This window comes from Magnolia sinica, chromosome 14 (assembly GCF_029962835.1).
Source record: "Magnolia sinica isolate HGM2019 chromosome 14, MsV1, whole genome shotgun sequence".
Classification (NCBI taxonomy): domain Eukaryota; kingdom Viridiplantae; phylum Streptophyta; class Magnoliopsida; order Magnoliales; family Magnoliaceae; genus Magnolia; species Magnolia sinica.
Genome location: NC_080586.1, coordinates 12523226 through 12545739, shown reverse-complemented (window position 1 = coordinate 12545739; position 22514 = coordinate 12523226). Strand labels below are relative to the sequence as shown.

General features: G+C 43.9%; 1 protein-coding gene across 1 annotated transcript; it reads right to left on the bottom strand.

Moving 5' to 3' along the window:
* Window positions 1-1690: 1690 nt before the first annotated feature.
* On the bottom strand, window positions 1691-2951 carry LOC131224880 (uncharacterized). Its single transcript, XM_058220327.1, has 4 exons — window positions 2587-2951; window positions 2237-2453; window positions 2040-2128; window positions 1691-1904 (listed from the first exon to the last, which is right to left on the bottom strand). The coding sequence occupies exons 1-4, from the start codon at window positions 2949-2951 to the stop codon at window positions 1691-1693; spliced, it is 885 nt and encodes a 294-aa protein (XP_058076310.1).
* Between the last annotated feature and the right edge of the window lie 19563 nt (window positions 2952-22514).

The window sequence follows — 22514 nt, the reverse complement described above, 5'->3', positions numbered from 1 at the left end:
CTAAGAATAATAGTCCACACCTTCGGATTTGTAGAAGGCGTGGGATCGACCTAGGAGGGTGGATTTCTGGGGTTGATCGGCTGGAATCCCTAAAAACAAGGTCTTGCATGTGAGAAATTCAAGCCAATCTGTTCTCAATACATAGGTTTCAAGAAGAAGAGGTAAAAGATCTTACCTAAATGCTCAACGGAATGATTATTGTGGTAGTGGTGTAGGATTTCCTTTGGAGAAGGGACAGGGAGTTGAAAGGGTTGATTTCCTTGGGCCTCACCTCGATCTAAGGTCCACCTTAGCTCCGCCACTCTCTCTTTCTTCTCTCCTTGCTCCCTAGTTTTCTCTTTTCACTCCCTTGGCAACGGTAGTTGTGATAAGAGTTATGAGATAAGGGAGGTTGGTTGTTGGTGGATGGGGGAGTTTATGAGGGGGATTTGTTGTTGTTGGAGAATGGTGGGAGATATGAGGGAGAGCTTGGTTGTTGGAAAAATGGAGGAAGTTATGGAAGAGAGAGCTAGGGTTTATTTCCCAGACTTGGCCCCTTTGGCCTTAAGTTTCTTTAAATGCTCACAATGGCCCTCTAGGACTCCATATTGGCCTAGGGGCGGCTCTAACACCCATTCGGCCACCAAATTTTGTGGGTAGGTGCCTTACGGCCCAATGAGGGGCCATATCAAATTTGGGAACAAACGGATGAACGGTTATGGGGTTTGAGTTAACGGTTCCGATCTTTAAATGGACCTATAGGGCCATTCTAGTGGTTGGAGCGGTTTGGGTGGCCCTTTGGCCATGAAATTTATAGGATAACTGCTCCATGGCCCGATGAAGGGCCATGCAAAATTTGGGGACGATCGGATTTAGGGTTTAGTTGTACGGGTTTGATTTACGATCAACGGTCACCACTCCTCGATCAGGTCCTAGAGTTTGCGGACAGGTGTAGGAAAATTCATTAGACCTTCACCATAAATGTAGAAGAGATCCAACGGCTGGATAGCTTGGTATCTCGGTTTCATTTGTAAGTGCCAGATTCCGATCCTGGCATTGGTGGGATGCGTTTAACCAGTGTCAGATCCCACTTCTGGGTGTCCACCGGTTCCGTGGTCCGCGATGGCCCCCAAGCCCAGTGAGTTCTAAGCTTCCCTGAATTTTTAAAATTTTTCGACTTCCCGCGTCGCGGTATAGCCCGTACGGGCTGTTGCTAAGTGCAGACGAGCCATCTGGCTTGGCGGCCCGCACCGGGTCCTGTCATGACTCGTCTGGTCTATTCTAATGAGCTAATCCTAGGTTAATTAACTTGTAGTACCCCACCGTGAGTGGTTTAAACGAATGGTCCCCCGAAAAATCCTACGTGGATGCCTCAGGACACTGTACTGGTTGGACGGGATGTTACAATCCACCCCCCTTACAAATAAATTCCGTCCTCGAAATTTGCACCTGTTCGTATTATTGAAGCAGGCTTGGGTAATGCTTGCGGACTTCTGCTTCTGTCTCCCAAGTGGCCTACTCTTCATCGTGATGGGTCCATAATACCTTGACCAATGGGATAACCTTGTTGCGTAGGACCTGCTCCTTCCTATTAAGTATTTGAGTGGGTCGGAGAATGTATGTGGCATTTTCCTTAAGCTCCATGTGCTCCCACTTGATGATATGCGAAGGATCGGGGACGTACTTCTTCAACATCGATACGTGGAATACATTATGCACTCCACGCGAGAGGCGTAGGTAGGGCCAAGCGATAGGTAACCGCACCCACACGGTCCAAAATCTGGAAGGGCCCTATGAACCGTGGCGCGAGCTTTCCCTTCTTGCCGAAGCGTGAAACGCTCTTCATTGGGGAGATCTTGAGAAATACATAGTCCCCAACTTCAAATTCCAAGTCCCTGCGCCTTGTGTCGACATAGCTTTTCTTCCTGCTTTCAGCCGTCAAGAGACGACGCTGGATAATTCCAATCTTCTCAGTCGTGACCCACACCAAATCCAGTCCTAGCAAACTCTTCTCGCCAATTTCTTCCTAACAATGCGGGGCTCGGCATGGACGCCCATACAGGGCCTCGTAAGGCGCCATACCGATGCCAGCCTGGAAGCTATTATTGTAGGCGAACTCGGCATACGGGAGACAGTCATCCCAACTCTCCTGAAAGTCAAGTATGCAGGCTCACAACTTGTCATCCAATATCTGATTCACCCACTCAGTTTACTCATCTGTCTGTGGGTGGAAGGCGGTGCTAAACTTCAAGTTTACTCCCATGGCCTCTTGGATGTAGGTCCAGAAGATCGACGTGAATCGTGTGTCCTGGTCCGACACAATTTCCAATGGGATGCCATGGAGTCGCACGATTTTCTTGATATACAGCTTGGCCAAGTCCTCGGCGGAGCTAGATGTCTTGATCGGCAAGAAATGGGTTGATTTGGTTAGCCTATCCACAATCACCCATATCAAGTCATGCCCCTTCCTTGTCCTGGGCAAGCCGGCAATTAAGCCATAGATATGAAGTCTCACTTCCACTTTGCAATGGGCACGGGCTGCAGTAGGCCCGGTGCTCGGCGGTGCTCGGCCTTGACTTTTGGCATGTGAGGCATCAGGACACATACTCTGCTATTTCCTTCCTCATGTTGTCCCACCAATAATTCTGCTTCAGATCCTGGTATATTTTGGTACTACCAGGGTGCATCGCTAACTTGGAGTTGTGAGCAACATTTAGGACTTCTTCTCGCAGTCCCTTAAGGTTTGGAACATAAAGGCGGACTCGGTACCACAACCCCACATTGGTACCGATCCTCCACTCAGACTTCCCATCATTCCTTACTCTTTCCCTCATCTTCTTCAATAACTCATCGCCCTCATGAGCTTCAATGATTTTGCAGTTAGTCAGCGGCTGAGCCTGAATGTGGGCTACCAGTTCGTACGATTCCTCCACGGTTAGCTTCATGTCGAAGTCTCGAACGAATTCCACCATATCCCACTATCTCACCATTAGCGAGGGCGCAAATTCGATTGTCTTCTTGCGACTCAAGGCGTCCGCCACCAAGTTGGCCTTGCCAAGGTGATATGAGACATCGAACTTGAAGTCCTTCAACGTTTCCATTCAGCGTCGCTGTCTCATGTTCAGGTCTTTCTGGGTGAAGATATATTTGAGACTTTTATGATCAGAAAAGAGCTCAAAATTCTCACCATAAAGATAGTGTCTCCATATCTTCAATGCAAAAACTACGGCCGCAAGCTCAAGGTCATGTGTAGGGTAGTTATCCTCATGTTTCCGTAACTGGCGAAATGCATAAGCAATTGCCCTATCCTTTTACATGAGTACACATCCCAAGCCCACACGAGAAGCGTCAGTATAGACGGAGTACTTAATCCCTTGCTCAGGTAGCACAAGCACAGGTGCCGACGTCAGTTTGTCCTTCAACTCTTGGAAGGCCGCATCCGCCTTCTCATTCTATACAAATTTGAGATCCTTCCGCGTAAGTTGGGATAGCGGTCGGGCTATCTTCGAAAAGTCTTTAATGAATCTTCGATAATAGCCGGTGAGACCGAGAAAACTTCGCACTTCTGTAACTGACTTCGGTTGCTTCCAATCTTGTACCGCCGCCACCTTGGCGAGATCCACATATATTCCTTCCTTAAAGACTACATGTCCCAGAAATTTGACCTCCTCCTTCCAAAAGTCACATTTTCTGAATTGCGCATATAGTTGATTCTTCTTAAGTGTTTCTAGGACCGCTCTTAAATGTTCTTCATGTTCTTCACGGTTCTTTGAATAGATCAGTATGTCGTCGATGAATACGATGATGAATCTATATAAGAACGGCCTAAAGACCCTGTTCATGAGATCCATGAATACCGCCGGGGCATTAGTAAGCCCGAACGACATAACTAGGAATTCATAATGGCCAAAGAAGGTTCTGAAAGCCGTTTTCTGTATATCCTCATCCCTAACTCACAGCTGATGGTACCCTGATTATAAATTGATCTTTGAGAAGTATCAAGCACCCCTCAGCTGGTCAAATAATCGTTGATTCTGGGCAAAGGGTATTTGTTCCGAACCGTCACTTGGTTCAATCTTTCGTAATCCACACATAGTCGTAAAGAGCCGTCTTTTTCTTTACAAATAGGACCGGGGCTCCCCACAGTGATACACTAGGTCGGATGAAGCATGACCCTAGCAAATTGTCGATTTGAGACCGCAATTCTTCCATCTTACATGGGGGCATGCGGTAAGTAGGCAAGGAGATGAGCTTGGCACCCGTAGTTAGATCGATCGTGAAGTCTATCTCACGTCGAGGAAGAAGTCCAGGTATAACTTTAAATATGTCCTCAAAATCTCGGACCATGGGTGTGAATGTTACCGAGGGCCCATCATAACAGTCCTCCAATGAAGCATAACACAAAATCATGCGATCGTAGCTGACCTGGACCGGAATATGAGGGAAGTGCCGTCGTCTTCGTGTATCTTCACTGTCATTGTGTCACAATCGATTTCTACTTTCATCACTGTTAACCAATCCATGCCCAGGATGAGTTCATAATGGAAGATCTTGGTCATTATCAAATCCACAAGTGCCACCTTGTATCTCAAGTTGATGGGGCAATCATGGCATATCTTCGTTGCTTCTGAGAAAGTACCGGCGGCGGTAATGATCTTTACCCCTGCGAAGGGGCTAGGGTGTAGCCCTAGATGCTTGACAGTTGCATACGATATAAGAGAAGCAGTGGACCTGGTGTCCACCAAAAGAAATATGGGAGTACCTTGAATGTGGGCCATCACCTCAAAGGCCATAGGAGTGGTGATTGCCGCATCTTAGCCCTCGGCCGCCAAGGCATGCACCTGAGCCTGCTGTGGGAAGTTCGGCCGCTGCATAGGCTATTGTGGCGGTCTAGCTTGAGGTAGGGGTGGATGACGAAACTGTTGACTAGGCCCCATTACCCGTAGGGGCGGAATCTGCAAGGCCTGCTGTGGGGGCCTATTGTTACGCTGTGGCAGCGTGAAGCTGAGGTCCCTCATCCTGGTAAAACAATAAGGCTCAGAGTGACCTGCCCTCTTACAGTAACTACATGTCTAGGCAGGTCGTGCAGAAGGGGCCGGTATGGCGGCCAGTCAGGGTGGAGAGTTAGGGCGTGACCTTTTTCCTCCAAAGGAAGAGGACGGTCCCTCCATCCTATTTCATGGCCCTAACTGTGAACCGGTCCGTGTGACACGCTCCTCATCCTGCTCCGCCCATGTCGACATCTCCACGAGCTCGGCATATGTTCTGATGCTGGCACATCACATCTTTGAGTGGATGTCGCTCCTCAACCCTGCTGAAAATCGCCTTATTGGCGATCATTTCGGATGCGTAACGCGACAATTCGATGAACCGGTTCTCATAGTGCACTACGGTTATTCCCCCTTGCTGGAGGCGGAGGAATTCATTTTTCCTCTCATGCTGGTACGTTTGAGGGAGATACTTCTCATTGAAGCGGCTTTCAAATGCCGCCCACGTTCATACATGATCTTCGGGCACAGACCAGAGAATACTTTCCCACCATAAATCCGCCTCTTTCTCAAAGAGGTATGAGAGGAGCTTAACGTTCTCCGCTTCAGAGCAGTGGAGGGGCTGCAACAGCTTGGTGACTCAATTGAGCTAATATTCCGCTTCTTCAGGGCGGTGGGTGCCGGCGAAAGTAGGAGGCCTATACCGCTGGAATCGCTCAAACAGATTGCTTACATTGCTTGCGGGCGCGGTTAAGTCGGGTTGCGTCGGTTGCGGCATACCCATGTTCTGGGCCATGACCCCCATCATAGTGGCCATTATCTGTTGTTATTGCATATTGGTGACCATCATCTGTTGTTGTTGTTGCATATTAGTGACCATCATCTGTTGTTGTTGTTGCATGAGAAGCAACATCTGGTCCACTCGATCCATAAATCATGGCGGATGAGGTACGAGTGCAGCGGCCTGCAATGGTGGAGCACTTGGGGCCGCCTCCTGGGTAGTGCTACCCGTATTTTGGGAACCGTTCCCCCCTGGGGGCCTTGTTGATCATCGGGGAGGAGGTCCCTATCGACTAGGCCGCCGTGAGGAAGGCGAACGTATCGACCCTCCGGTCGCGAAGACATTTTTCGAAAAGAAATTTCTTAGAGTATTAGTCACTAGAGCATCGCGTACACTAAACACACTAGACCTATAGCCTGTTATTCATGACTATAACCACAACACAGGCAAGACACACTTCCAGCAAAGAGAACTTCAAGTTGATCCATATATTAGCATTAATTTCAAAATGCCATTAACATGTCCAATTACATGCTACCACATGGATTACACAGATTACTAGATATACTAAATGAAAAGGAAATATAAGCTAGTTAAACAAAAGTCCTACGCATCCGTCAGTACATAAGATTAGACCTAAATAACTTAAAACAGACTACTAATCATCAGTAGAGCCGTGGTGCTACTCGTTTGAGTCGGGCGAAAGTGGCGACGCTTCCTCCCCCTTGCTGCAGCAGATTAGGGCCTTTATAGCTCGGTACATCTTCTTATTCCACTTGTCCTGCTTCACCTGGTTCTCCACAATCTTCGCCTGGCTCTCCTTGATCTCCGCTACCTCAGCCTTGAGCGCATCTAAGCGCTCACAGATATCGAGGATGGAAAGTGGCTCGCTGGCCACTTCATCAATTTCCTCAGCTCGCTCGGCCCCCTCAGCTTCATCCTCATCCTCATCCTCTTCGCTTCTATCACTATCCTCTTCTTCCTCACCAGGGTCTCCGTATTGATCGATATGGGCCTGTTGCTGCTTTGGGCCTATCCTCATATGGCTCAACATATCGTCTCCCAATATCTGTGTCGGTATAAAATTTTTATCCGATCCTCCTACTCCGTACTGCTTATCCAACTGACAAACCAAGCGACCGAATGGAAGGCATATGCTTTTCCTCGTTGCCCATGCGTCCTGCACAATCTGATGAAGTACTACAATAGGGAGACACACATCCACTCTCTGACCTACCTGATATAAAAAATCCACCATATAGCGGGAGCATTCAGCGCGGTTTCCCAGCCTCGGGTACACATTATGGGTGCAAATGCTGTGAAGCACCCGGTATTCTGAAATAAGGTTGGTCGAGCTCAGGCCCTACCCTTGCTCCCCTCGCTTCCATTGGGCAACCCGCCCACACAAAAAGCGAGTCCGCTCATCGCAGGCCTAACTCGAATCCAAGACTCCCTCATTGATCTGCACCTCCCCTTGAGGCACTCCGAGTACGTCGGCAATATTCGCCACCCCAAATGAGAACCTCTTGCTTCCCACTACAAGATCGAAGCCCAGGGGCTCGAATTGCGGTTTTCTAATCCGCACGTAGAAAGTCCGGGCTTGTCCTTTATCCGCCTGGTAACTCCCATAGAACATTGGACCCCAGTTCTTATCTACAAGGAGGTGAAGTATGGGGTATGCATCGAACAGATGCTCCTCCACGGAGGCTTCGAAGGCAACACGGCGCACTAGGAAATTCCCCATATCTTCAATGGGCAGTTGGGAGGCCTGGGTTGCCAGCCTCCTTTGGGAGTCGTTTCGACGCTTAGATCGGACTTTCGCGACCGCTTTCCCCCTTGGATCATCCTTCTTCTTACTTCACCTCTCTCGACTCGGTCCCGGCTCAGCGGGAGCCGGTCTCTTCTTCCCTATGAGGGTAAAAATCGCCGTAATGGAGAAGAAAGAGATGACGGTTGCTAAAAGTGCCATTTCCCTCGGCTAAGACGGATGGGGTGTGAGAAATGTAGGTGGGTGTGGGAGGGGAGATCCTAAGGATGGTTTTGGGAAGGCCTTGAAAATGTGTTTAGAATTTGCCTTGAAAATGGGGGTGGAAATGGGTTTGGGGATAGATGCTTGGAAATGTATTTGAAATGGGTTTTGTGCGAAAGAATGGAGGTTGGGAGATGGGTTTTGAGATGGAGAGGGTTTTCCTTGGAAAGCTTGGAGAAAGGATTTTGGAAATGAGAATGGAATGGGTTTGATGGGTTTTGGAGATGAAGCTTGACGATGGGGTAAAAAGAGAGTGAAAGGAGAGGGGTTTGAGAAAGATGGAATTGAGGAATGGGTGTTAAGAAATGATTTGGGAATGGGTTATGGGAAAAAAGGTTTGAAATGGATTAAAAGGAAGAAGAAGGTGGGTATAGGGATTTTGGTTTTGGAGAAATGGGGGAGGTGGGTTAAGAAAATGGGTAGTGTGGAAGAAGGGGATGATAGAGTTGGATTTTGGATTTGAGAAATGGAAAGGTAAAGATTTCCCAAGGGTTTAGAGGCAATGAAGTGAAGAGAAATGGGAGGAAATGAGGTCCCTTGAGTCTTATTTGCAAAAGAAGTGGGTCCCATACGTTTTTAAGTTGGAGGGGAGGGAAATCCCATTTTGGGTCTGGGCGTAGGCGACACCGGAATGCTGTACAAGTGGGCGTAGGCAACGCCTGGTCGGCGTAGGCAACGCCCAGTCCTTGGATGCTCGGGTGTAGGCAACACCCGGTCGGTGTAGGCGACGCTGACCCTCTGCTCGCCCGACGTAGGCAACGCCGGGGTTCGGGCTCCGCTTCCTTGTTTTGCGACTTTCCCGGGTGCTTGTAAGGAGAAGTACCGTATATGAATTTGGGATAGGAGAAGCTGATCTACGCAATGGGCCTAGTGGTTTTGTAAGATTTCTCACGATTCACGGTCAATATCCCAAGTTTCCTCTGTCCCACTAATCTCTGTAAAATCTCACTCACTCCTAAGTCCTTTCCCCAAATGGATTGAATCTAATAACTTGACCCGATACTAGTTCACTCGCACGTGGATGTTGGCTTTGACCTTCAAATTGTTCGATCTCTGGCTCGTTCCTATCCTTGGATAGAGATCCGGTATGACTCCCAGACCCATTTTCCAGCGTCGCAACCTGCTCTTGCTACCAATCCAAATTCCTAGGAAGTCTCACCGTCCATCCAAGATTTCCGGTTAAGGGTATGGGATGGATCCTAACGTCCTAAATCTCGGTTGCGTTTTTCTAATACGTATCCTCTTAGGTCAGTGGGCGTGTAGTGAGTTCATGACCTATGGCCCAATTAATTCAAAACCATGCTCTGATACCAACTTGTAACGCCTTGAAAATCAGAGTCGCACATGCGCTCAACACTCGAGTTCTCGAGAGTCACTTATAATCGATTTTTATTAATGTGCATTTAATCTGGTTTAATTACGCAGCCTGAAATTTCTTGGAAAATGAACATAATCACACAAGTCTACTGAGATGAAGAGATCAAACATATATCTATATACATGTCTAAAAGAATGAAAGGGGCGCACATGGCGCCACCCAACAAAATCACAAAAAGAATAGAGAGTCCAAAAGAATAGAACTGAGCCCTCTGCTCAGCGATCCAATCCCGCCTCTCAAGCTGGCGGTGAACCGTCCATCAACAGGAAGTAGGACAACTCGTCCTCCTCCTCGAAGCTCGCCTCGCCAGGCTCCTTAAGCCCTGAGTTACCTGCATTTATGAACGGGTTTGGTTGTTGTTTTAAAACACCATCTTAGAGTGAGAGTGAGTGATCAACTTAGTGGGTGCTATTAGTCTCAAGTTATAACATGCATCAATTATAATATGAACGTAATGAAAAATAGTCAATCATAAACACCTAACTAATCTTATTAATGCGCATGCATGATAAATGATATGATGCGTGTCCTCTCCACAATGCTCCCTCGAGCAACTCCATCTAACGATTGCGTATGACAACACTCCCTCAGAGCGACCTCGACTGCCGAGTCGCCACCCTAACTAATGCGATGCGATGTGATCATGTTAGTCGAGTTATTAATTAAGTCTATTCAACTAGCAGGTTGGGAAATCTAGTACACCTAACATATCAATGCCCTAAACTGGTTGCGAGGCCAAAACCCCCCAATGCGTGAGGCCGAGACCTCGCGGTCCGTGATCCCATCGAGTTCCTCATCCCTGACTTCAAGCACATGAAGAGTGTCGAGAGAAAGGAATCGCTCGCGGTCACTACGGGAAGGCGCCGTACCCCAGCATAGGCCGACAACTCGGACACAATATCCCATTCCACCATGCCCGGCTCATGAGGTTGTGGACCAGTTTCAAGTGGGTTATTGATGGGTTACAACGGTTGTAGGGTAGATCAGGTTCCATACATATGTGAGCAAACAGGGTTAACAAACAAGGTTGGTCAGACAGTAGGCTAGACCGCATGAGTCAGGCGAGCGGGAGTCGATTGACATCGGGCACAAGGGACCCATGTAGTAGAACTATAGCCACCCGAACACACCCGCCCAAACCCACGGGTCTAGCTATAGTCCTACCGATGGGACTACCATCTCTCCTCATGTTCCTGACCAACCTAAGAGGGTGAGAGTGATGCATAACATATCAACTATCTAGGTTATCAACGAGCATAACAATATCATATTCTCAGGCATCTCAACCACACAAAAATGGATACTCCTGCAAGCAAGCAACATTATCCAGAAACAAAGTGCATCTGAGAGTGTGGGTTTATGAGGAAGTTAAGCACTTCCTCCATCTTAAGAAATCATATGCACAAGGGTAATGAATCATGCACCCTAAGAAGTAACAACACATGAAAAAATCAAACAAGGCATGAACATATAATCATCCATACACCAAATCATGTGAGAGGGAAGAACAATCATCATAAGAGCCAAACCTACAATTCCATACAATTTCAACAAACATACAAGTCCTAGGGTTTCTCTATATTCTCCAAACATGACATCTAAGCAATCAAAATCATTAATCTCATACTAAAATTGGTGCTAGGCCACCTAAGAACAATAGTCCGCACCTTCGAATTTGTAGAAGGCGTGGGATCGACCTAGGAGGGTGGATTTCGGGGGTTGATCGGCCGGAATCCCTAAAAACAAGGTCTTGCATGTGAGAAATCCAAGCCAATCTCTTCTCAATACATGAGTTTTAAGAAGAAGAGGTGAAGGATCTTACCTAGAAGCTCAACGGAATGATTATTGTGGTAGTGGTGTAGGATTTCCTTTGGAAAAGGGATAGAGAGTTAAAAGGGTTAATTCCCTTGGGCTTTAACTCGATCTAAGGACCACCTTAGCTCCGCCACTCTCTCTTTCTTCTCTCCTTGCCCCCTAGTTCTCTCTTTTCACTCCCTTAGCAATGATAGTTGTGGTGAGAGTTATGAGATAAGGGAGCTTGGTTGTTGGTGGATGGGGGAGTTTATGAGGGGGATTTGTTGTTGTTGGAGAATGGTGGGAGATATGAGGGAGAGCTTGGTTGTTGGAAACATGGAGGAAGTTATGGAAGGGAGAGATAGGGTTTATTTCCTAGACTTGGCCCCTTTGACTTTAAGTTTCTTTAAATGCCCACAATGGCCCTCTAGGACTCTATATTAGCCTAGGGGCAACCCTAACACCCATCTGGCCACCAAATTTGGTGGGTAGGTGTCCTATGGCCCAATGAGGGGCCATATAAAATTTGAAAACAAATGGATGAACGGTTATGGGGTTTGAGTCAACGGTTCCGATCTTTAAATGGCCCTATGGGGTCCATTCCGGTGATTGGAGCGGTTTGGGTAGCCCTCTGGCCATGAAATTTATAGGATAATTGCTCCATGGCCCGATGAAGGGCCATGCAAAATTTGGAGACGATCGGATTTAGGGTTTGGTCGTACGGGTCCGATTTGCGATCAATGGTCACCGCTCCTCGATCGGGTCCTAGAGTTTGCGGACGGGTGTAGGAAAATTCATTAGACCTTCACCGTAAATGTAGAAGAGATCCGACGGCTGGATAGCCCGGTAGATCGGTTTCATTTGCAAGTGCTAGATTCCGATCTTGGCATTGGTGGGATGCGTTTAGCCAGTGCCAGATCCCACTTTTGGGTGTCCACCGGTTCCGTAGTCCGCGATGGCCCCCAAGCCCAGTGAGTTCTAAGCTTCCCTAAATTTTTGTAATTTTCTGACCTTCCCGCGTCGCGGTATAGCCCATACGGGCTGTTACTAAGTGCAGACAAGCCATTTGGCTTGACGGCCCGCATCGGGTCCTGTCATGACCCGTCTGGTCTATTCTAATGGGCTAATCCTATATTAATTAACTTGTGGTACCCCACTGCGAGTGGTTTAAACGAATGGTCCTGCAAAAAATCCTACGTGGATGCCCGAGGACACTGTGCTGGTTGGACGGGATGTTACAGGTCTCCACGCAATCCGCGTCCACAACGATATTGCATACGTGGCATAAGTATAACTCAACATAAAACTGCTCCAACGTGGGATCCTCTTAGATTGGCCACAATCTTAAAATCTAACCGCTTGTATGATGCTAGAGTTTTTGATTAATCTATGTTTATTTGTTGAATTTGGACCGTGGATTAGTTTTTATTTTTACCGTCCATTTTATCTCTACAAATAGGTTTTACTCCGTCTAAAGTGGGCTCGTGATTTTGACGGTACAGATCTAGTTTCACACACGCTGCTTGTGCAGTTTCCCAGTGCACTGGCTAGATTTTGGAGGTTCCAGAGCTCTTCCAAGGTTAATCGTGGCTGTAGGATTAGAATCGTGATCGAAGATACATGCGGCATCAAGAAGACTCGGGTGGGGTGGGGTGAGTCCCACCGTTTGAGTTACCTGGCCCAAAAATAGTAACGTTGGCCCACGATGATTAGTTTCCAATCATGGCACGTGTATTGATGAATAATCCAATTTGAGGATGGCATGCACCCGCGCATGCCATGTTGCTTCCATCCACGTTTGGTAAAATGCGTCTGTTTTTTAAGGTGTGGATGATATAAGTTGGATTTGTGATCATGTTTCAATGATCTAAACCGTCTATATGATAGGTCTCGCTATGAACGAGGGATACACAAAAAAGTATTTAATATTAAAAGATCATATCAATGGTCAATAAAAAGATGTTAAAAGGGGATGGTGTGTGTGTATATATATATAAAAGAGATGCCAAGAGACGCCCAATCTACACAAATTGTTTACTGGATGGTGCTTTGTGGGCCCACCATGATGTATGTGATTCTTTTCATGTTAGCTTGTCATTTTAGTAGATTATTCTAAGACATGAGCCTAAAAATAAAGCAGATCCAAATCTCATGTGGGCCACACCATAAGAAACAATGGTGATTAATTAAACGTCCACCATTAAAAACTTTTTAGGGGCCACATGAAACAATGGTGATTGAATACTCGCTGTTAAAAACTTCCTAGTGGGTAAGTTTTGGATGAAGTTGATATTTTTGTTTTCCCTCTTTTTAAGTGTGTGATTAAATTAACAAGTTTGGATGACAAATAAATATTACAATGAGCCTTAAGAAGTTTTTAACAGTGGCGTTCAATCACCGTTGTTTTCATGTGGTATGGTCTACTTGAGATTTAGATTTATCTCATTTTTTGGGCTCATGCCCTAAAATGATACGAAAAAAAATAAATAAAGAATGTAGATAAAATACATACACCATGGTGAGATTACAGAGCATTATCCAGTAGCCACCTCAATACTGTAACGTCCTGGATTTTCACTGTTTTGGATTTCCAAAAATTCTTAATTTTTTTTTATGTAATTAACTTATATTATCACTTATTGACCATTAGCACTCAGTGTTAGTTTATACACGGGTGATATCAGTAAAGAACCGCACAAGTCCGATTAATCAACCGTAGGAAGCCAACAAATCCGCCTGATCACTTAAATACCAAATTTAGCCACATGATTTGCTCACACAGAGCCTAAATTTAACCGACCTAACACTGATTAATCAAGACAATCATAACTAAATTAAAAGATCTACTTGAAGCCGAGTTAAATATGGTCCGGATCTTGACTAATGGACCAAATCAACCTCATTACTCTTTTAGCATAAAACCGACAGTTTAGAGTAATCATAACCAAATCTCCACTTTCACTAGTTATAAATAGGCCACCCTATAAACATAATTAATCCAAACCCTAATCATTACCCACGAGAAATCTCAATACCTAATTTATTACAGAAATTCTCCGATTTTCTGAACAAGCTCCAGACCACTCGTTAGTGGGCCATTAGTTCCAAAACTATAGAATAATGTCCATCTTACTGGGCTTAACATCCATCACGGGAGTCGGACCTGGGTAGTGTCCAAAACCGCTCAACTTGAGTCGAAGGACGAGTGCGTGAGAAGTACAAATACCCTAAAGGAAGAAGCTAAAACTTAAGTGAATTGGGTCATCCACTCTAATGCAAAGTTTACAATTTCGGATCGTCGATTTATGACCAAACTTCACACGTACAGTAAGGATATTTCTCTGCCCATATCTGTATAGTCGCGGCCTCGATCGACCATTGGTGACCGTTGAACAAACTTCTAATCATATCTATCGATCGACGCATCCAAATGGGGAGCCGATCATGTCCATACATAGATCATCATTAGGGCTAACTATCCTACAATGTATATCGACATGTATACCCCATAATGGGCCCTAAAGGTTAGAAAGACCCTCCAATAGGGCTACTATAGTAAAAACCTAGCTCTTGGAACCATTTACACCAAATCTGACAATATATAAGGGCTTCATTTGGGCACCCCTTCCTCTCATACAAATTTCAACAAGAGAAAAAGAAAGAAGAGAAAGAAGAGAAAGAGGAGAAAGAGAGAGGGAGAGCTTGAAAGTATGAGGTTTTGTGAACCTTCACCTCCTCATCTCCTCTATAGTAACATTGTCCTTCATTGGTGTCGATTCGACGACGATTGAAGGTAAGTATTGAGTTGTGTTTGTAGGTTTAGATCTTGTGTTTAATTCCTTCTAATTCTTACAAGCTTGTATGCTTACTTAGGTTCTCGACGACCTTTTCCCAACGCCCAAACCTTATGAACTTTGTGAAATGGGGCAAAATGTCATAAGGTGCGGACCATTATCCCTAGGTAGCCAAGTACCAATTTTAGGATAAATTTAATGATTTTGAATGCTAGAGTAATATGCATGAGTGATTTAGGAAAAGCTTAGCTAGAAACCTATATATTAGGTCCACTAACATCCATACAACGATAAATTGTTATTTGTTTGGTTTTCAACATGTTTAAGCGTGAAATTGGTGTTGCATGATCATCTCATAATTGATTCTTACATGATTTTCCTTATAACATATATGATTGTATTATTTCTTGTTGTATTCTTGTACTATGAGTGGTGTGTTGTCCTTGGTCTCTTCGGTAACCCAGCACCACATGCACACACGTCTAACTCATGCTATTAAGGGTAGTTGCATTTATATTAACAACCTGAAACTTCATGCTCGATGTATTGTGCGCATGATTTCACTTGTGCTAGAAGGTGAACTCTTAATTGTTGAAGTGATATTGAATATAACCCATTCTCTGGGTTGGTCAGGAACTGAGAATTGTGAGGGTGGACCCGTTGGTTGGACGCCCTGTGACCAGACTGACTGATTTGAGCGGACACGAATGGGCGGCAGTAATAGCACTACATGGGTTGCTTGCACCCGATGTCATGCATTATGTGCTCGCCTCAACTTGGGCAGTCTAGTCCATCGACTGACCAACCATGCTTGTTAACAATGTTTGCTCACGCCTGTTTGGAACCTGGAACATCCCTCGCCCACTGACGCCCACTGACAATAGCTGAAAACTGATCCACAGTCTCGTGAGCCGGGAATGGTGGAATGAGACACTGTGTCCGAACTGTTGACTTACGTTGAGATGACGAGCCTTCCTGTAGTGATCGCGAGCGATCTTGCTTTCCAGCACTCCTCACGTGCTTGCAATCAGGGGTGGGGACCCCGATGGGATCAAGGATCGCGGGGTCCTGGCCTCGTGCGTTGAGGGGTCCGAGCCTTGCAAATGGATGAGGGCATTAATATCGCCGGGGTGTACCAGTTTCCCCAACCCATTGGATGAATGGAATTAATTAAATACTCGGCTAACATTATTCATGCATCGCATTAGTTAGGATTTGGCGACTCGGCAGTTGAGGTCGCAATGAGGGAGTGTTAGTTATGCGCGATTGTGAGACATAGTCACTCGTGGGAGTGTTGTGGGTGAGGTCATGCATCATACACAACTCATGCGTACGCATTAACAAAGACTAGTTAGTGATTTATGAATGTGTGCTTTTCATTAAATTCATTATGAAATTGTTATTTGATGTAACTTATGCCTGATGGCACCCACTGAGTTAGTTACTCACTCCCAGTCTGGGACGGTGTTTTAAAACACCAACCAGACCCTTTACTAGATGCAGGTGAGGCGGAGTTCGACAAGCCAAGCGAGGTGAGCATGGATAGAGAAGAGGAGCTTTCATACTTCCAGCTTATAAGTAGGTCACTGTACACTGTGCGTGTTGATTATGGATTGTTGAGCTGTGGATCTAACATAATATTTCTTTTAGGCATTTCTTATATAAATTTTGTCGGGCAATGCCTTGCGCGACCTGTTTGATATTCATATAGATTTGTACTTCTTAGTCGCATTTATTTCAGTAAATTAGTTGTGGTTGTGGTTTATATTCTAGTAGATTCCTTTATTGCTCATTTAAACTGATTTATGTACAAATCACCATAATTAGGATATAAGCGACACTCAAGAATTTGGAGACCGAGTTCCTATATGGCCCCTGAAAACCTGGGGTGTTACAATTACGAACAGCTTCAGTAGGCAATCTACATCCCTATGATGAGGCCCATCATATAAATGATTTGGATAAATTATGATCTTAAATCCAACAGCATAAGAGACTCCTGTTAAAAATAAGTAATATGTTAGGTGCTTTTGCTAGAGTACACCCCAAGTGTTGCAATAAGATATGCTTGGAGTTTAGCCGGTGGATCTAGGTCATATTTCAATAATCAAAATTGTTTATCGGACACACGTCTATGTGGACAAGATATGAGGAAACTAAAATTTATTGTTAGATTGAAGTTATTTTACTATCTTAAAGGTTGACATGTATGTTTTTTTTTTTTTTTTTTTAAATTCTTAATTCTTGAACAGAAAGTCTCCAAAACTTTGAAAAGAACCACGATTATATCTTTTCATTAATAAGATAGGTGGGCGTATAATCATACTTGACCTTATTCAATGACATAAACCATTTATTTGAGAGGGCTCTTCCTGGACGACGGTGCCAACAACAGCTCTAAGCTTGAATATTTCACGCCATTAATTGTAACAACATTAAGGTCTGACCATGTTCAAATAAAAAAAGCCAACAACTGTAACTTTTACGTGGTCAAAGGGCCAAAATATTCAATGTGAGTATGTTTTTGAGCATCTTCCATCCAACAACTAAAAGTACCAAAGCTTGATATTATTTATGACAATTATTTGATAATCTGACTAAGTATGATGCTTGATCCACAGATACTAAAAACTTGTACAAGTGACTAAAAATTAATTGAAATTAAATGGACTACCTTGTAGAAACAGCCCGAAAATGAGATTCGCTGAATATTCATAACTTCTTATTTGTGAACACTTGTTTGAAACGAACTATCGGATATTTTTAACTTTTAATCGTCTAATGATCATCCACCGATTTTATAGTCAAAATAATAAGGCAATAGCCATTTTTGGGCCATGACAGATCTAAATTGGAACCAGTTTAAATACAATTTATAAGTAATGTGCATGTGGGGCTTGTCATCCATCACCCTTAGCCACAATATCAACATCCTACTCATTATTTATAGTTATTCTATCTGCCAGATTCCGACCGTCTTTTACTTGGTAGGATTTCCATATCTAGGATTCCCATATCTACATGCAACGCCATTTCATTGGATACTTGTTCATACGCAAGATATGTGTCAGAATGGAAGCGGATTGCTTCCTGCATTGCCTTGGACGGACTCGATCGAGACAGGGAACAGGCGGGAGATTTGAGTGGCCACCGTGATGTATGGGTCTTATCCACACCGTCCATCCATTTCTTCGTATCATTTTAGGTTGTATAAAGAAAAATGAGTTAGATCTAAATCTCAAGTGGACCACACCATAGGAAGCAGTGGTGATAATGATTCTCACGGTCGAAACTTTTCTAGGGCCCACCGTGATGTTTATTTTCCATCCAGCATATTCATAAATTTACATAGACCCGGATGAAAAGAAAACACAAATATCAGCTCCATCCAAAACTTCTACTTCGCCTGAGAAGTTTTGAACGGCAAGAGTTTAATCCCCATTGTGTAGTCCACTTGAGCCTTGGATCTGCCTAATGTTTGGGCTTATAGCTTAAAATGATACGAAAAAAATGGATGAACGGTGTGGATAAGATCCATACATCACGGTGGGCAATCAAAGCTCCTGCCCGTTCCCAGCTGGAGACGGCCGGGGGTAGGACGCAATCAGCGTCCGTCGAGCAGGGGCTTTGTAGGCTCACCGTAAGTACGGCATTTATCCACGCTGTCCATCTATTCTTTCGTATCATTTTAGGGCATGAGGTAAAAAAAAAAAAACTAGATAGATGTAAGGGTCAAGTGGACCACACTGGGGATTGAATGCCTACTGTTAAATATTTCTTGGGAGCAGCAGAAGTTTTGATGATGCTGATGTTTGTGTTTTCTCTTCATCCAAGACAATGTCATCTCATGAAGGTCGGATGACAAATAAACATTACGGTAGGCCCTAGGAAGGTTTCAATGCATGGCAGCCTGGCAAGCATCATCATCACAGTTTCTTCATGTGGTGTGTTCCATTTGAGCATTGGATCTAACTCATATTTGGGCTCACATGCTAAAATGATTTATAAAGATAGATGGGCAGTGTGGATAAAACCATACATCATGGTGGGCCCCACAGAGCCCTGCTTGGACCATGTCTTTCCTTGCCGTGCTGGGCCAGGGGCAGAACCCAATCGGGAACGGATTGGCTACTCTCCCTGACACCAGCCCCGTGGCTGGTGGTCGGTGCTCTGTGGGGTCCATAATGATGTATGTGTTTCATCCATTCCGTTAATCCATTTTTACATATCATTTTAGCAAATGATCCAAAAAATGAGAGGTATATAACCTCAGGTGGACCACACCACATGAAAACAGTAGTGATTGGATATCCACCATTAAAATCCTCCTAAGGCCCAATGTACTGCCCAATGTACTGTTTATTTGACATCCAATCTGTTGATTAGGTCATACAGGCCCAGATTAAGGGAAAAAACAAAAATCAGCTTGATCCAAAACTTTTATGGCCCCAAAATATTTTTTAATTGTCGACGCTCATTCAACACTGTTTCCTGTAATGTGGTCCACTTAAGACTTTGATATATCTCTTTTTTGGTCTCATAGCGTAAAATGATCTGTAAAAATAGATGGACGGCATGGATGAAATAAATACATCATGGTGGGCCCACAGAGCACCGATCACCAGCCATTGGCTGGTGTCAGGGGGAGTAGCCAATCCGTTTCCTCCGAGTACGCACTCCTTCCATCAATGCCCATTAAAGCCGGAGCGGATTGCATGTGACCCCGGGACTGCCCAGGAGCTGTCTGGCCCCACAGTTGTCTGTGACAAATCCACTCCGTCCTTCTGTTTTTAAAGACCACAATACTACACGATTCGAAAAATCAGGCAGATCCAAAATTCAGGTGGGCCACACCAAACAAAACAGTGAAAAATGAAACATCTACCGTTAAAACCTTCTTGGAGCTGACCACGATGTTTGTATGCAATCCAAACCGTTCATTGGATACCACCCAGATAAACTATAGTAAAAAATACCTTCCCAATACAAAACTTTCAATCCGGATTGTTTTCGTGTGGCGTGGTCCACATGAGTTTTGGATTATACAGTCATAGGTACAAGCCCCTGGTCATAGGCAATCCCTTCCCATTAAAGCTCCTCTTTTCTACGAAACCGGATTGCCGGTTACCCCAGGCACAGGGTTTCGAAAGAAGTGTATTTAAATTCATGTGGGCCATATACCATACAAAACCGTGGGGATTGAATGCTTAGTGTGACAAAAGTTTAGTATCAGGAAGATATTTGTGCCTACGGTTTATCTGGATGGTAATAACCCTATGAACGGTTTGGATGACATATAAACAACATGGGTTTCAACGGTTGATATTTCCTTTCCTGCTGTTTCATTTGGTGTGGCCCACTTGAGTTTTAGATCTATCTGAAATTTTTTATTTTTGTCTTATTACGGTCTTTCAAAACAGATCTGAATTTATCAAGAACATTTCAATGTACTCTACACAATCTCGGGCACGGGAATATCATGGACCAAAATTGAATCATATACAAAGACCACACCATAGGAAATGAACGCCCGTTGAAAAGTTCTTTGGGGCCTAGGAAGTTTTGGATCAAGCTTATATTTGAGATTTTCCTCACCCAGGTCTATGTGACCTTATCAACAGGGTGGATGTCAAATAAACATCATGGTGGGCCATAAGAAGATTTTAACGATATACATTCAATCCCATTGTTTCATGTGGTGTGGTCGACTTGAGCTTTGGATATCTTTAAAATTTCAATCGCATGCCCTAAAATGAGATGGCTAAACGGGTAGACGGTGCGGATAAAAAACATATATTGCATTGGCCCCACTGAGCCCCTGCCCGTCCTAGCAGGGCCGGGGCAGGACGCAATTCACCTCATGTGGTAGTATGCAGTACTTCTTTCATTAAAGCCCGTTAAAGCAATCTCCTTTTACAGCTACCCTTTTTCCTCATGCGTGGCTTTTCTCTGAGAAAGTAAAGGCCTGGAATATAATTCAGGGAAGTTATTTGACACTCCAGAGTCTTATGATGCTTGATACACGGCACTTAAAAAGTGTAGCTGTACCTTACATTAACTCCTGCTGAACCGCCTAAATTGTGGAAACCATTGTAACTTAGTGAAAACTCTGTAATAAAATTAGTTGAATAATCCGAACCTTTGACTAGTGGAGGCTTGTTTGTTGAAACAGGATCATTGAATTTTTTTTTTATTATTATTATTATTATTATTTACTTTTAATCTCATCCGTTGAATAAATGTGCACCAATCCTATGGTTAGATAAGTGTAATTTTTAATTTATGATATATCTAAACGGTCAACTATAATTTGGTCAGTTTGAATTACTTGTATGCCAAGTGAGTTCTTTTTAGGGTGACTGCATACATTCCAATGCTAGAATTTTACTCCATCATGGATAGTGTTTTGTGGAAACGGATTCGCTACTCCCCTGCTACCAGCCAATGACTGATGGTTGAGTGCTCTATGGGGCCAACCATGATGTATGTGTTTCATCCATGCCGTCCATCTATTTTTCTAGATCATTTTATGGTATGAGACCAAAAATAAGATATATCCCAATCTCAAGTGGACCACATTACCGGAAAAAGCGTTGAATGAATGTCGACCATTAAAAACTTTTTGGGGGCTATAAAAGTTTTGAATCAAGCTAATATTTGTTTTTTTCCCTTCATATGGAACTGCATGACCTAATCAATAGATTGGATGTCAAATAAACAGTACAGTAGGCCTTAGGAGGATTTTAATGATGGATATCCAATCAATACTGTTTTCCTTTCCTGTGGTGTGGTCCACCTGAGATTTTTATCATCTCATTTTTGAGATCAAGTCCTAAAATGATCTTTAAAAATTGATGAACGGATGGATGAAACACATACATCATGGTGGGCCCCACAGAGAACCGACCATTAGCCACCGGGATGGTGGCGGGGGAGTAGCCAATCCGTTTCCGTGTTTTGCAGAGGATTTCATAACGGACTCCCTTGAGTGAGTTTTAAAGTATACTCACCTTACATGTGGAAACAATGCATGAGATGAGGGCCGTTCATCAATCAATCCCTACCGTAGGTGTTGCACGGGCAAGCTTATATATATATATATATATATATATATATATATATATATATATATATATATATATATATATATATAATATTCATGAATGTATATAAAAATAGTAATATTATTTTTATAAGCTTTGAAAAGAAATTAAATTTCATTTCATAGAATTTATTTAGATAGTAAAAAAAGAATAAAATTTTTTTTATTGAACAATAGTTATCTTGCATGTTATGTTATAAAATCTTGAAGAAGATTATTTTGTATAATTCATCTAATCGAATAACAACTGTTGTTTTGTATCAAAATAAAAGCACGTATCATGTGGGTGTCGGATTTTGCACCATTAGATTTGTTACTATTAACCATTCATTTCATTTGTTCACCAATAGTCCACAAAATAACTACTAAATAGGATGACTTGATGGGCGGCTCTAATCTTCACACATCTGCCTCGTTTTGACTTTTGAGGGATGATGCATGTGGAAGTGGATTACGTATTGACTGTGGGGCCCAATGTAGATGTATATGTCTTATCCACGTTGCCAATCCGTTTTTTCAGCTCATTTTATTACAAGAACACAAAATTGAAGCATAGCCAACGCTTAAGTGGAAACTTACGAAAAAGAATAAGGATAATGACATCAACAGTTGAAACCTTCGTAGAGCCCATGGTTGTGTTTATTTTGTTGTCTAATGTTTTAAATTTGT

What these genes read in the sequence shown, in the direction of transcription:
- LOC131224880 (XM_058220327.1), bottom strand. Translation starts at nt 2,951, where the DNA reads ATGGTGGAATTCGTTCGAGACTTCGACATGAAGCTAACCGTGGAGGAA. An exon ending in ACATCCAAGAGGCCATGGGA is followed by an intron (nt 2,129 to 2,236) that starts GTAAACTTGAAG and finishes CTTGACTTTCAG; the next exon opens with GAGAGTTGGGATGACTGTCT. An exon ending in ATGGCGCCTTACGAGGCCCT is followed by an intron (nt 1,905 to 2,039) that starts GTATGGGCGTCC and finishes GGCTGAAAGCAG; the next exon opens with GAAGAAAAGCTATGTCGACA.